The 15,767-nt window shown below is 40.5% G+C and overlaps 1 protein-coding gene across 2 annotated transcripts; it reads right to left on the reverse strand.

Moving 5' to 3' along the window:
- Positions 1 to 4,060: 4,060 nt before the first annotated feature.
- Positions 4,061 to 11,682, reverse strand: Cryba1 (crystallin beta A1). 2 transcript variants are annotated; one of them, XM_015501059.2, is made up of 6 exons: positions 11,640 to 11,682; positions 9,476 to 9,540; positions 8,375 to 8,493; positions 6,861 to 7,002; positions 4,690 to 4,832; positions 4,061 to 4,343 (listed from the first exon to the last, which is right to left on the reverse strand). In XM_015501059.2, exons 1-6 carry the CDS (start codon positions 11,668 to 11,670, stop codon positions 4,196 to 4,198), a joined length of 648 nt encoding a protein of 215 aa, XP_015356545.1. In that variant the 5' UTR covers positions 11,671 to 11,682; the 3' UTR covers positions 4,061 to 4,195. The 2 variants fall into 2 exon arrangements, with proteins under 2 accessions (XP_015356545.1, XP_015356546.1); XM_015501060.2 differs by lacking the exons at positions 4,061 to 4,343; positions 6,861 to 7,002 and having other exon boundaries at positions 4,706 to 4,832; positions 11,640 to 11,670.
- Positions 11,683 to 15,767: the final 4,085 nt, after the last annotated feature.

Consider the following 15,767-nt stretch of genomic DNA (forward strand, 5'->3'; position numbering starts at 1 on the left):
GGATACTGCTTTAGTAACATCTGCTTTATTAAAATGCATTATTTGTTTTACTAGATCTAGTGTAAAGATTTGGTGTTAACAAAAAAGTTTTAATATGTAAATATGAATGATTGCCTTTAGTTTGCCCTTGTTTGTCTAATGTCTTCTCATTTATAGAGGTGAATCCTTTTATGATCTTGAGTACATTTTGATAGGTGTTGTGGTTTTTTTTTTTTTTTTTTTTGAATGAAAATACAACTGTTTTCTGTCTTAGATTAATCCTGCTGCTGCTATGAAAACTGAAAATCAAGAATGTGATGCACTTTTTACATTACTATATACCATACATATACCATAGGTTGCTTTGGTACCTTTTCTGTAGCACAGCCACTAACAAAAGTGAGTGAAAAAAAAGTTATCTTTAGGAGGGAATCTGTACAAGTAGCTAATCCATAGTTGGTATTGGCCTATGAATGACAATAACTTAGGAAAGTAAAAGATTTGCTTAATATTACACTTTTTGGCCTTAAAATGTCTTCTACTACTGAAAAATATTTTAAATCTTAGTTTTGTTTCTATTATTCCCTTTGCCTCAAAAAGAGGAAGAATGACTTAAAGAAGTTGCTGTTCTTTTAGAAAACAATTATCTGCTGTCTGAGCTGGGGAACTTACTTTTTGCTTATATACAAAAGACAATGCTGTTCTAAACCAGTCAGTTTTAGTTAAATCAGTCAAAATTCCCAACTCTTCTGTTTGTCTAGTATATTTTTACTTAGCAAAGGTAAACTTTAAATATAGTAGGAATGCTACTTGAAAAAAGGAAAAGAATTTCTCAAGCACATCCCCAAACTTGAAGGAGATGGAACCCAAAACAGTGCAGGGGAAACACCAAACGAGGTGGAGGAATATGAGAATGATGTGTGGTCCAAAGCTATCTGGTTATATTTTGATGTTGCCAATATCGCAGAGCCAAAATTTTAATTTGCTTATTTAATATATTTGTTGGCCAGAGATCTATTTTTATATCAATGTGCCTTGCATGTATATTAAAAAATTTTTGGAAAGACCATGTAGTAATGCCTGAGATAGTTGATGGTTCTTAACCACCTCACTAATTTTTATGCAGTATGAAATGCTCATTCTATTGCCCAACTGGTGCTCTCTGTTAAAAGTTATAGATCTTGTCAAACTGGAACTATTTTATAAACTGGGGAAGTGATTTTCTTTTTTCTTTTTTTTTTTTTCTTTAAGTCTGTTAGTGGTTATTCTGTAGCGGGAAATAGTAAAAGGATTCTTCACTTCCTTTCCTGCCCCTTTAGCACCTTCTTTAAGTAATGTGATGACACCATTTCTTGTGTGCTTTGAAAAAAGTTTGAGCTTGCTGTTTCCTTTAGCGTTATAAAAAGTGTTGTTAAGCATTGTTTGCAAAGTATAGGGAGATAATGGAGTCCAGGTTAATTGGGAATTCTGTGTGAGCTTTAATCCAAGTTATTGGCTCTTTCCAACTTAAATTTTTTTTATTGTTAAAGCACCTTGCTTAGAAAATTTTAAATACTTATGTCTGCAACAATTGTCTCAAAATGATAAACTGTGCAATTCTTGTCATTAAAAACAAAAAGATCTGAACTGAACTCTCCCTAATGTGACTTGTTAGTTTCTCTGTATTTCCTGCCAGTGTAAATGTGAAAAGCTTTGCTTGCATTACGTTTTAGAAATGCATTTTGCACACTTGAATTTTGCTGAAGCTCCGTGAAAAGGTTAGATCTAAGTAGATGAATAAAGCTATGCACATGTTTTGAAAGTTTAATTTGTGTGTCATTACCAAAAGTGACCTGTCCTTATTATGTTGCTGTTCTTAGTTTTACCACCTTTGGAAACATGGCTCAAAGTTACTACACTTCTGAGCTAGCTTATGAGTGGGACTAGAAGAGAGGAAAATTAATTGGCACCTGTATTAATAAAGTTAAGTTTAAACAAGAGCTTGACTTGTATTATTAAAGGGCTTTTCTTGAAACAGGGCAGTTTTATCCCCTTATAAATCATTGGATGCTCTTTCTCAGTGAATATTGGTTTGTTTCATGGAAAAGAAATGGGAAGTAATTCAAACTGAAATGAAGTAAGAACCTTTGCCACATGGAGCTCTGACAATTTATGGTTTAAAGCTGGCTTAAAGGTAGGATAGCCTAAATAGCTTTATTGCTTTAGCATAAATTTGTTTACTAAATGATTGGTTTGAAATTAGTTTCATTCAGTTACTTAAAGCACAGATTGTTTTAAAGTTAATGTGTATCTTTATAAAAAATATTCATGCTGATTAGAATAAGTTTAGAAGTCAGGCACATTTGATTCAGTCGCTGCAGTTTGCATGTACTAAATAAATAGCTTTACTTCACATGTATGTGTATAAATAAGGTTGTATAGATGTACTGGCCAGGTCTTGTCAAATCATCTTTTAAAATTGTCTTTAATTTCTTCAGGACCTTTGTAGGAGAGGTTAATAAATAAATTTAAATAGAAGGTGTTACTAATGGTATTTTCCTTATGCTTCTAGACAAAGAAATATTTCCATTTTATAGCTTTTCCCGTGTATAGAAGATGGTTAATTCTGTATCTTCAAGTATGTATGTTGAGTTTGAAAACACAAACCTTCTTGTATCTTCATTGATAGTAGCAGTTAATTAACTACTAACTACTAGTCAAAACTTGAAAGGTGGCCCATAATGCATGGCCTCAAAGGCAAAAAATGCAGGAGGTGTAGCAGGCATCGTTGTAAATGGCTTTGGCTACTCTTCAGCATTTGTCAGTTCACTTGTATTCAGTCTTAGAACATTGGAGGAGCAAAGTAATTTCTGTCTTATGTGCATAGGTACTTAGGAGCTGAATTCTTGATTTGGGGGAGAAGATAATTAGTAGATTACAGTTGTTAGAAGACATTCCCCCCCCCTTTCAAAAACATTTTTCAAAGTTTTGCCCAGAAAAAAAGATACTTTCTAGATTTAAGAACAGTGACCAGAAATTTACCCTTTGCTGAATGCTTTAGGTATTTGCTATAGCAGTTTCTGATGTCATGGATTCTGAGGAAGTGTCAGTAACGTGATAATCTTCCTTTATTGATGTCTTACTTAATGTTCAGTGTTTTAAAAATATACATTACAAACACTTTACAACCATACTCAGATTTACTTATTTTATCAGAAAAAAAAACTTGAGATTTGTAGATCAAATTAAGAGATAATAAGTGTACATTGTTGAATAAAAAATTTAAAGTTTCTGGGGTGTTTGTGTTATCTTTTGTGTGCTCTAACTTTAAAAAAAAAAAAGCCTATTGAAAACTTAAAAGATACTGACATTGGTAATGTCCCCTCACTCCGTATCAAATGTGCAAAGAATTTAAATCTTGTTTGTTGCTCATGTCTTTTTAAAAAAAAAAAAAAATTTAGATGTTGATGGACCTTTATTTTGTTCATTTATTTATGTGCGGTGCTGAGAATTGAATCCAGTGCCTCACACATGCTATGCAAGCGCGCTACCACTGAGCCACAACCCCAACTCCATTTTTTTTTAATCATACAGGTTATTATAGTGCTTAGAATTAGCATGTTTATTGAAAAATCAGCTGAGAGCGCAGCTGTCTTCACATTTTTGAGGACATTGAGCCTTATGCTCTACAACTAAAATAAGAAATTAAATTGAACTAAGCAATTAAGCAACTAGAATGTTAAGCTGCCAAGATTCTGAATTTATTCATAACTTTCTGTAGAAATATATGGCAATACACATTTTGAGACATTACCATTTTTAGTACCAATTTGTCACAAATTAGGGAAAAATCAATGCTAAAGTCAACAATATTAGAAAATAATGGAGAGAAAAATGCATGAACTAGTCACTATAGATGCTTAGCATTTTGATCAAATGCTTTATTCTTTGGGATCTAAAAATAATTGTCTTTAGCCTTTTTAAGTGATTTGCAAGGACCCAAAGAGGAACTTGGGTTTTATTGAGGCTGTTAAAATTTTCAGCCACTTAAGGTGTGGTTTGTGCAAAGCATGGTAGTTAATTCAGTACAATTTTTTTGTTTCTTGTTTTTAAATGACATTTATTGTGGATTTCAGCATCTAACATTTGGAAGCAATGTTTGAGCAGAACATAAAACTCATTCTAGAGTGCTTAGCAAGGTCTTAATGCTTGAGAAATTCTTGGAGCTCTTAATCCACTACTGTTGGATACGTCGAATCGATTGGATTTGGGATGTCTGGGCATGAGAACCCCACTCTCTCCAGTGTTTATAGTCTCCTCCGTGGTGGTCACATTCCAAGATATACTGATAACCACGATATCCAGGATACTGGTAGCAAACCCAGCTACAAAATTCAAAAGTATATGGCATTATTAAAACTAGTTAGGAACCTGACAAACACCCCCAAACCTCACAGACTTCTCAGCAGAATGGTACAGAATGCTTTTAGGCTTGGAGAAAACAGTAGTCATAGAGGAATTCCATAGAGGATTGCCCAGGGGAGAAAAATCTAAAGGTGGTTGATACAAAGAACTTGAGATTCAAATTAATAACTAGAACATGACCCCTGTGCCAATATTATGCCAATGCATGAAACCTAATAAAACATTACCATTGATGTATTAATATTTGCAAGGCTTTCACCTGCAGGATTTACTTGGAACATACTCCAACCCTGTTTTTGCACTTACGCCCCACTTTGTATCTTCATGGAACCAACTTCGTTGTTGAACCAACCCATGGCTTGCAAGGAGGGGTAGTCATCACAGATTTCCCACTGTCGTCCAATAAAGTTCTCTTTCTCAAAAATGGTAATCTTAGACTCCTTGTGATTCTGTTGCCCAGAAATTAAAAACTTTTAGTACCTAGTGTTAATGGCTGTCATCTTGATTCTTTAATTGCCATATTTTTTTTTCAAATTGAAACACTTTGTGGTTTACAAAGAAGTACATGATATCTGACCCAAAAGAGGTTTGTAAGAAACCACCCATAATCCTGTTTAATCCAATTTAAATATAACATTTACAATGTACAAATAACCAATACTTGGCTACAATGAAAAACCAGTGAAGAGGATTCAATACAGCAGAGGGGGAAAAACCCCAGCCAACCAAGGGATTAATACCAGGGATGTGGAAATTCCCCAATATGTATGTGCAGGTATGTGTGTTTGAAACAGCATGTTCAATAGGGGACAAATACAATGCAAACATTTAAAAGGTAGAGAAGAAGCTCGGTGCAGTGGTGCACGCCTGTAATCCCAGTGGCTCTCGTGGCCGAGGCAGGTTCAAAGCCAGCCTCTGCAAAAAGCAAGGCACTAAGCAACTCAGTGAGACCCTCGTCTCTAAATAAAATACAAAATAGGGCTGGGAATGTGGCTCAGTGGTCAAGTGCCCCTGAGTTCAATCCCTGGCACCCTCTTCACAACCCACCCCCCAAAAAGGGCAGAGAAGAACCTGTATGAATTTTAAAACAAAGTAACCCAGGTAGCCAGGTGTAGTGACACATGCCTATAATCCCAGTGGCTAGGAAAACTGAGGCAGGAGGATTGCAAGTTCAAAGCCAGCCTCAACAACTTAGTGACCCTGTCTCAAAAAATTTTTTAAAAGGCTGTGAATGTGGCTCAGTAGTTAAGCGGCCTGGGTTCAATCCTTGGTACCCAAAAAAAAAAAAAACAAAACAAAACAATAACAACCCTGGTGGCAGTGGCCTGGGAGTAGTTGACTAGAAAGGGGTGCCAGGGAATTTTACAGGGTGATGGCTACATGGGGGTATACATTGTTTCAAAATTCATGAGAGTGTACGCTTGGAATCTGTGCATTTAATATATGAACTAAAAAAATAATAAAATCAGTTCCAGATAAGTATTTTTTAGGTTTAGAGTCATTTATGTTACTGTCTGTAGGAGTTGTATTTTAGTCTGACTTTGAACTAAGGAGACCATTAATAATTAAAATCAGAAAAATCACATGAGTATTTAGAAAATTTTTAGCCAAGCCTTACTCCCAATACAGGGATCCTTTTTAACACATGTCCAAAGGTTGTCCTGCTTCCGTTTGAAATCTTCCAAAGACTTTAAATGCAGCCAGATGCATTACTGATTGATGCTTAGTTAGTGTTAGAAATAAGATTATTGTGAATCAATGCAGATAAGAGGTACTGGAAGGGCTAGGGATATAGCTCAGTTGGTAGAGTGCTTGCCTTGCATTTACTAGGCCCTGGGTTCAATCCCCAGCACCAAAAAAAAAAAAAAGATACTAAAAGACTTTGTCTATTCATTTGTTTCCACTTTTTCAAAGGTTGTTTAAGCATTTCCCTGTTTCTGCAGTAAAATATTTAGATTGAAATTTAAATGGCTAAGAATTTACTTTCTACTTCAAGGTAGGTGCTTTCTTTGCACTGGTCCTATAGGCACTTTGACTGGTCTTGAGTGTCACTTCTGCCACCCTTACATACATACGTACATACATACATACATTTATTGTGATACTGAGGATTGAATCAGAGGCACTCTACCACTGAACTACATCCCCAGCCCTTTTTATTTCTTATTTCGAGATAGTGTCTTACTAAATTGCCCAGGCTGGCCTCAAACTTGAAATCCTCCTGACAGTCTCTGGAGTTGTTGGTATTACAGGCAGGTGCCACTGCATTGGGTCTGTGACTCTTACTTTTTAGCTTTAGAAAAAATACCACCAGTGAAGAAAAATGGCCGACTTAAAGGGAGTGGTGGTATTCTTTTCTCTTTTAAACTTTTTCTCTTCCTACCACATTCAGCATAAACAAGAGAAGTAACTGTCAGTCTGTTCATGCCCTCTCTGTCCCCATCCCAAGCACAGAAGTGGAAATTTCAGAGACTCACAGCTGAACAGATGGGGCGGAAGGACATGAGACGCTCAATGTGGTAGGCATTGCTCCCACTCCAGGCATCCCAGCGAGGGTATTCTCCTCTCTCCAGGATAAACTGTTGCCCACAGAAGCTGGTATGCTCATAACCAATCCAGCTGCCAAAGACAGGTAGTGGTTTCATTCATGATATTCAAAGTCTATATGGCCTCAGGGATAAGGCATCTTTCATTTAAATAAGTTTATAATGGATAAAATATCAAAGCAATCCCAATAGAACCATACAAAGTAATAAATTTATCATAAGGGGGGAAATGAGCTGGGAGCTACACTAAGCAGGTTTGTAAATGCATTTGTTTTGAGATTATCCACTGAAAGGATCTACTTCACTGGCTCAGTAATGTGTGTTAGCAAAGTGATCTTTCTTCCCCCACCCCAAGTCACCTATTCTCTATCTTGAGCTCCAGGTTCATGATCTAGTGACTGACTATTGCTTTGGCTCCAGTCAAACCTGCAAGGAGGCAAAGAGATGAATAGTCAGCTGATGAACAACTAAACTTGTTTTCTTGTCACTTTGTGGGTTCTTTCTCCTGCTACCTCATACTGAAAATACCCTCATACCCTGGAAACACCCTTGCTCAGTTTTTCACAATTGGGTCTTGGTTACTGATGACATCTTAAGGTGTTGTCCATTTTAGGGTTGCTGTTTTGGTGGCAAACAGCTTGTGGAATGTTGGCCATATGCAAATTTAGTTCTGCCTTGATTATTATTGTTGTGTGTGGTGGGTTTTTTTTTTTTGTTTGTTTGTTTGTTTTTTTGGTGCTAGGGATTGAACCCAGGGCCTAGTACATGCAAGGCAAGCACTCTACCAACTGAGCTATATCCCCAGCCCTGTCAGTTCTGCCTTGAACTTGTGCTCTCTTAGGCCAAAGGAGAGTCCTCTCTTTGTGTGTTTTCACATTAATGATAAAGGCCTGGATCAGTCTGCTGAGAGTCAGGAAACAAAAGCAAGAGAATCTTCCTCACCAAGATTGACCATCAACAAGGGACTTGTGGGAGGCTAGAAACTGATAGGTCTCTGGGGTCTTGTGTTGAATTCCTTTTTATATGGAGAAATTACATAATAGTGTCTTTTCTAGGACATTCATGAAGTGAGTTTGCCATAAAAAGGCTGCCACTTGGCAGTTTCTTCTCCTTACCTATATTTTGTAGACATGACAAATACGAGGGCCTGTAATTATTTTGAGGGAATCCTAGGTAGCATCCTGTTTGCTACAAAAGCATGGACCTGATTACTGTTACTGCTCCCACCCGATTGTGTATATTTATTTAATTTCACTCCTCCACCAAATCTGGTACCAAGCCACTAAAAACCTTATGTTCCTTCTAGCTTTTGATTACTAAATTATGCATGGAGGTCAAGAAGTGACTAGTGGATTAGTGTCTAGGGAACATTATACCCCTATCCCTATCTATATCTAAAGGGACCTGAAACAGGGGCCTGTCATTCTACTGAGATCCATACTCACGCGCCACATTCCACCTTGAGGGACCTGACATTATCAAAACTGCGCTCAGAGACATTTGGGCAGGAGCTGGTGAACTCCATCCGCTTGCCCTGGAAGTTTTCCTGATCGTAGATGGTTATCTGAAATGGGATAGAATGGGGCAAGAAAGCTAGAACCTGGTACAGCATGAAAAAGAGAAGTTTAACTAGGGTCTATCCTGTATTTTCCATCACCAGCAGTAGCCCATCAGGCCTAATGAAGTCTCTTCCAGTGTAGACAGGATAGAAAAGGGTTTGAATTAACACTACTGGTTGGTGATATGCAGTGCTCAGGATAGGAATAAGATCTGTGGGGGGACTGGTTTATAACAGGAGATTCTTGTCAGGGGTGAAGATTAGCCCAATGGCAGACCAAAGGGCTTGTGTACTCTTCAAAGCTTCCTAAATAAGTGTGGCCCAGAGGCCAGAGTTCAGAGAGTCCCAGGAGCTCCTTGTAGATTACTACTTAGCTTCTTCAGCCACACTCACTATAAAAACCTGAAGTGTATAGGGAGGGTTTGATAAACCTCCTTGATCCCTTCATCTAGAATTTGGCTCTTGAACCTGGCCAGAGGACAACTCCTGAAGCTGTAAACTGGCCTCAGAGTTGACAAGTGATGGGGGCAGGGTAGGATGTGCTGGGAAAGGACTGAGGATCAGCACTTCAACCCATGGTTAACCTCAAACTCAGGTTGATAGAATACCTGGGTCCTATGGCTTATTTAGGATCTGATGCCAAATCTCTCTTCACTTATGCCTTCTTTCTCACTGGGCATAATCCCCTCTGGGCTACTCTATTTTGAGATGATTTTAGCAGTGCAGAGGAGAGTTGACCAGAAACTAAATATCATCTCTCACCCATCATGAGTTTCCAGGGTAATTCTTCCTCTGTCTTAACAAGTGGCACCCTGAGAGATCTTTCGACAGTGTCCAGATGTTGGGTGGACTCTCCCCTTATGGACTGGTGTTTTATTGATTGGCCACTGTCTCATGATCAAGTATAGCCCTGTTGGCTTCTCTGTAGCAGCACTCAACCCTGCTCTGTGGGATCCCTTGATTTTCCACATGATAGGGGTGGGCTTACCTTCCATGGCCCCAAGGACCCAGGCATAGGGTTGGTCTGAGCCATCTTGGTGGTTGGAACGGTTTCTGGAAGACAGATCACACACCAGTGATGTGACTTCTGGGCAGGGAGAGTGAGGTGAGAGAGCATAGGGAAAAGGAAAAGCAGCCAGCAGTTCAATAGACAGACTTTGGTTGGGGTCCTGACTCTGCCACTTACTACCTGAGCCTCAGGTTTCCCATTGGGATAGTTCTACATGCAGAGTTATTATAAGGATTAGAAGCAATGTAGCAGGTAAAGCACAAGCATTGTGACCTTGTGATAAATGTGGCTTCTGTCGTTTTGATTGCCTCTAGGTGATAGCATCGCCCAGTCTCACATACTCCAATATCGACTTTTTGGCAAGGGTCTAGTCCAGACCCTTCATGCCACTGGCCACATAGCATGCCATGATCCCCTCCATCCTCCCCACATCGACTCAAGGGCAGCCTGAGCTCTGACCCTTCACTCTTAACTGGCTTCTCATAGCATTTACACTGACTGGCTCTACTGCCTGGGCATGGTACCATTCTCTCCCTGCTTCTCTATCTTCTAGACTTACCTCGTCTTGATCTTGCTGCCTCACAGAGATTTTCTTGCTTCCTCCATCCTGCAGCTACTAGCTTTCTCCCTGTATTTTTTTTAAACTTTTTTAAAAGTTGTAGATGGACACAATATCTTTGTTTTATTTATTTATTTTTGTGTATGATGCTGAGGATCGAACCCAATGCCTCACTCATGTGAGGTGAGCACTCAGCCACTGAACTACAACCCCAGCCCTCTCCCTGTATTTTTAACACTTATAGTAGCACTGATTTTTTTTGTGTGTGTGTGGGGGGGGGCATACCAGGGATTGAACTCAGGGGCACTTGACAACTGAGCCACATCCCAAGTCCTATTTTGTATTTTATTTGGAGATTAGGGTCTCACTGAGTTGCTTAGTGCCTCACTTTTTGCTGAAGTTGGCTTTGAACTCGCAATCATCCTCTTTTAGCCTCCCAAGCCGCTGGGATTATAGGCATGCATCACCATGCCTGGCCTTAGCACTGATCTTGTTCCCATTGAATATATCTTGGCTGAGCATTTCAGTCCCAGGATGATTGATATAGCACCATGCCCAACCAGTTTGGATGGGTCTGAGGATTAAAAAAAAGACTTGGGCTGGGGATATAGCTCAGTTGGTAGAGTGCTTGCCTCACATGCACAAGGCCCTGGGTTCAATCCCCAGCACAACAACAACAACAACAAAAAAGACTTATTGAAACTGACATGATGGCACAGGTCTCTAATCCCAGGCTTAGGGGACTGAGGCAGGAGGATTGCAAGTTTGAGGCTAGCCTCAGCAATTTAGCAAGATGAAATGAAAAATGAAAAATAAAAAGTGTTAGGGACATAGCTTAATGGTAGAGTTGCAGTACTGGAGCCAGCAACGGAAGAGGAAGGACTTACTGAAGGAAAATGAAAAAAGAAAAGGAAGTGATAATAATAGTTAACACTTAACAATGGCTCACTCTATGTCAGTGAATATTCTAAATGCTTTGTATGCATTAATGCGTTTAATCCCCTCAAAAAGCCTAGAAGGTAGTTACTATCATTATCCCCATTTTATAGATGAGAATCATGAGAATCATGAGAATCATAGTGGTCTGGGAGACAGAAAAAATGGTAGGATAAGTAAAGAAAAGAAGGATAGGAGGAAGAGAGGGGAAGGGAGGGAAAAAAGAAGACAGGCAGGTGTGCAGCAGATTTCTTGACTCAGGACAATCATTTGTGACCCTTCCCTCTGGCAGCATGGGGTCCAGGAAATAATGCATGTAAACTCTGTTATTCCTTTAATATTCTGAACCACTGAATGAGCAACATCTCCCAGCTCCTGCCTGATAGACCTTCTCCCTGTGCCCAGGAGCCTGCTCATTTCTTGCTGTCCCTTGTGCCCGTCATGGTTTCTAGGGTAGTGGTTATTGCCATATCAGTGACTGCTGTTGGGTGGCAGAAGAAGAAGGCCCTCACCCAGAATCCCCCACTCCTCTCCAGCTAACCTCAAAGACTCTGACCTCTGGGCAGGAAAACTGGGCTCTCTCCGGTATGTCTGTTCAGGGGAGGGAGAGAAGGGCAAAGGCAAGGGCACCCTCAGGGCCTTACTCACCCAGCTCCCGCTGCACAGTCTGGGTCTCCATCTGGTGCCACTTCCTCTGCAGTGCCCCTCTTTATAGCCCTGTGACTGATGGCCAAAGTCCCTGTCAGCATTCTGCTTTCCCTCTCCTTTTGTTTCCCCTGATCCCCAGAGCTTTGGTGGCTCAGCCTATTGGGCAGGCGTCCCTCAGGCCTTTGTTTAAAACTAGGGTTACTGAAGTCCAGGGAGGCCCCACTGCCTGGGCAAGGCTGGCAATTGCAGGCCTTGGCTGCTGTGGTCTCAGAACCGCTGGGAGCTGAGGACAGGTCTCTCCTGTCCTTCTCCTGGTTTATCATGTCATCCCAATATCTTTCTAAGATGTTGGGAGGTCTTGTCAGATGCATAAAAATGCACCTTATTTCTACACGGGTATTCATTTCCTGTTGCTTAAAAAAAATCAAAGGATTATTACAATTTTAAATGTTGTTGAGGAAAAAATATGGCTGTGTTTTTGAAAATCTTTATTCTACTCTAGCTACCTATAACTAGTAAGAACTAAATTTAATTACAGTCGGATTAGTAGATATGAGTCTCACTATAGCTAGTTTATTAAATATTCATTTTAATGTTGCAGTTTGCTTTTAAAAATTTGGAGCCAATAAATCTTCTGGGAGTTTTAATATATGGTTTTAGGGCAGAAGAAATCTCTCAGGCCCAAGGTATTATGCCTATAGTACCCTAAAGAGGAAAATGAGTTTCCCTGGGAACTCAGGCACTGGGTGAAGGTAGGATACAGGAATCGTGGAACCTTGTCAAGGTCCCTGAGGGGAAGATATGCTGTCCAAGGTAAGAGCTGCTGTGAAAAGCAACAGGGTGAAAGGGTAAGGAGGACCCAAGTAGATATGGGTTCAAATCTCAGCTCCCCTGGCTGGATGACCTCAGGCAAGTCACTCAATCTCTCTTTCTCAACCTCAGAAAAGGAGATTATATCTAATAGTACTCTCGTCCTGGTTGTGGACACTATAGAAAATCTCACAGCAACTTGGAGAGAGGAGGAAAGTTTTCCCAGTCCCTCTGTAATCATTCTTGACTGTAACTCAAGTTTCACTGGAGCATCTTTTTTTTTTTTTTTCTTTCTCAGAGCCAAAAATTAGGGGGTGAGGTCTGGTATGTATGCAAGTATTTGCAGTCTTGGGCGGAACATTCTAGGCATAGAAATCCAATGCTAAGAACAGCGTACAACCTCAAGGGTGTTTCTGCTGTCTTGATTAGTAGTGATGTTGAACAACTGGCTGGCAAGGGCCCGAATTGCCTGAGGATGACAACAGGCCCCAGCTGCCTCGTCACTGTGCAAAGGGCACAAGGAACTAGCTGTCTGACTAGTGGCTCTCTCTCTCTCTTTTCCTTGTCCTCCTCCTCCTCCTCCTCCTCCTCCTCCTCCTCCTTCTTCTTCTTCTTTTCTTAATCCTCTCAGAACTGGGGAAACATTTCTTTGAGCATGTGTTCATTCGTTTTCTAACTACTGAGATGGCTTAGGTACCACCAAAATGTGCCCTTTGGGCATCCTAGACTCCTCCAGTTTCCACATTGATCATGCTATAGAAATTTCTTTAGGAATTAGAAATATTTGGCTCCAAAGAGGGATTTGGAGCTGAGGCACTTGGAGCTCAGGTATATGACAAACCTTTTATATACACATGCACATGAAATATATATGACTTATTTATCTATATGTCTATATACAGATATATGTATTTTTCCCCAATACTAGGCACTGATCCTAGGGGCATTTTACCTTTGAGCTAATTCCCAGTCTCTTTTATTTTTTATTTTGAGACAGAGTCTCATTAAGTTGCAGAGGCTGACCTTGAACTTGTGATTCTCCTGTCTCAGCCTCTTGGGTAGCTAGAATTACAATCACATGCCACCATGCCTGGTTTCCAGTATATATATATTTAATATTTAAATCTTGAACATCAAGAACATATTTTCTTTCTTATTTTTTATAGGGGGTGGTACTAGGGGTTGAATTTGGGACACTTTACCACTGATCTATGTCTGCAGCCCTTTTTATTTATTTTTTTGGGGGGTATTGGGGATTAAACTCAGGAGTGCTGAAATACTGAACCACATCCCCAGCCCTATTTAGTATTTTATTTGGAGACAGGGTCTCACTGAGTTGCTAAGTACTTCACCAAGACTGAGGCTGGCTTTGAACTTGTGATCCTCCTATCTCAACCTCCCATGCGGCTGGGATTACAGGTGTGTGCCACTGCATCCAGCTTCTTTTTATTTTTTTTATTTGAGACAGTGTCTCAATGAATTGCTGAGGCTGTCCTCAAACTTGTGATGCTCCTGCCTCAGTCTCCTGTGTCACTGGGATTACAGGTATGTGCCACTCTACCTGGATGAGAATCTATTTTTCTTCCTCCTCCTCCTCCTCCTCCTTTAATAATTGAGTGGTGACGTCCTTTTTTAACCTGGGCCTCTCTATATGCTCCACTGTATGTAGAATAAACACGTGTGTGGGCACACTCATGTGTGTCCCTGTGAGTGTGCCAGGGGGATGCAGGGAACAACAGATTCCCAGCTCAGTCCCCAGAGCCACAGCTTGCTAATGAATGGTGCATGTATTTCTGGGTGTTTGGGACATTTGATCTGGGGGCTTCTACACTGAAGCAGCTCAGGTGCCCCATGGAGCTGACGGACCCTGTTCCCCTGGGATCTGCAGAGGCTCAGCTGGGCAGCCTCATCCTGCCCCAGGTGGGTGGAACCCAGGTGCGTCAGACACCCCTGAGAAGCTGTGGAGTTGGTGGCAAGGACAAAGTGTTCCTTGTCCCTTGATTTACTTTGTTGAATTCCCTCCCCACATTGTCCATTCACAGCCCCCCGAGCCAGCCAGCTTCCCCGGAGCCTCTGCAGTCATGTGCTCGTTGCAGACAGAGAAGGTCTTGGCCAGGTCTACCCAGTCCTAGGGCAGCGCCAGTGNTTTTTTTTTTTTTTTTTTTTTTTGGTACCAGGGATTGAACCCAGGGACACTTAACCACCAAGCCACATCCCCACCTCTTTTTTATATTTTATTAGAAACAGGGTCTCAATGAGCTGCTTAGGGTCTCAATGAGTTGCTTAGGGCCTTGCTAAGTTGTTGAGGCTGGCTTTGAACTCGAGATCCTCCTGCCTCAGCCTTCTGAGCCACTGAGATTGCACCTCTGTACCTGGCAGTCTCAAACTTTTTTTAAAAAAATAATTTGTAGTATAAAAGAGTCTTTTGACTCTTCGTTATCTGAAATTCACATTTTATTGGGCACCTTGCATTTTATCTGACACTCAAGTCTCTTAATGCTTTGGTCTACATCCTCCTGTGATGCTTCTCTGCCAATCAGCTTCTTATTCGTCCTTTGGAGAAGTGTAAAAAGGCACTACCTACCAGGTATATATGATATCTTATATCCCTCCCCAGTCGCTGGGATTTCAGGCATGCACGGCTGTACCTGGCCCTCTTATCTAGTATTTTAAAAAATGATTTCTGCAGGCATGGTGGCACACACCTGTAATCCCAGCTACTTGGGAGGTGACGCAGGAGGATTTCAAGTTTGAGGCCAATCTGGACTAATTAGAGAGACCCTGTCTCAAAGTAAGATAAAAAGGGATGGGGATGTGGCTTATTGGAAGAGACTTGCCTAGCATGTGAAGGCACTGGGTTCAATCCCCTCCCCCACAAGGAATCCTTATACTTATTATAAAATTATATGTAACTTAAGAAGTTATCTATTTTTTTGGCGGGGGGGGGGTGTCCAGGGATTGAACTCAGGGGCACTCCACCACTGAGCCACATCTCCAGCCCTATTTTGCATTTTATTTAGAGATAGGGTCTCACTGAGTTGCTTAGCACCTTGCTTTTTGCTAAGGCTGGCTTTGTACTTGCAGTCCTCCTGTCTCAGCTTCCCAAGCCACTGGGATTACAGTTATCTATTCTTATATAATAATTTTTTTTGGATTACAGCTATCTATTCTTATATAATAATTTTTTTTTGGTGTATAAAAGGTGGAGGACACAATTTAAAAAAAAAAAACAAACCCAGCAGCCTAGTCCCCAGAGGTTACTATTTTCAACTCTTTCAGCTTTTCTTCTGATATTTATCAATTTTAGACATTGTGTAT

The sequence above is a fragment of the Marmota marmota genome, unplaced genomic scaffold (genome assembly GCF_001458135.2).
Source record: "Marmota marmota marmota unplaced genomic scaffold, marMar, whole genome shotgun sequence".
NCBI lineage: Eukaryota > Metazoa > Chordata > Mammalia > Rodentia > Sciuridae > Marmota > Marmota marmota.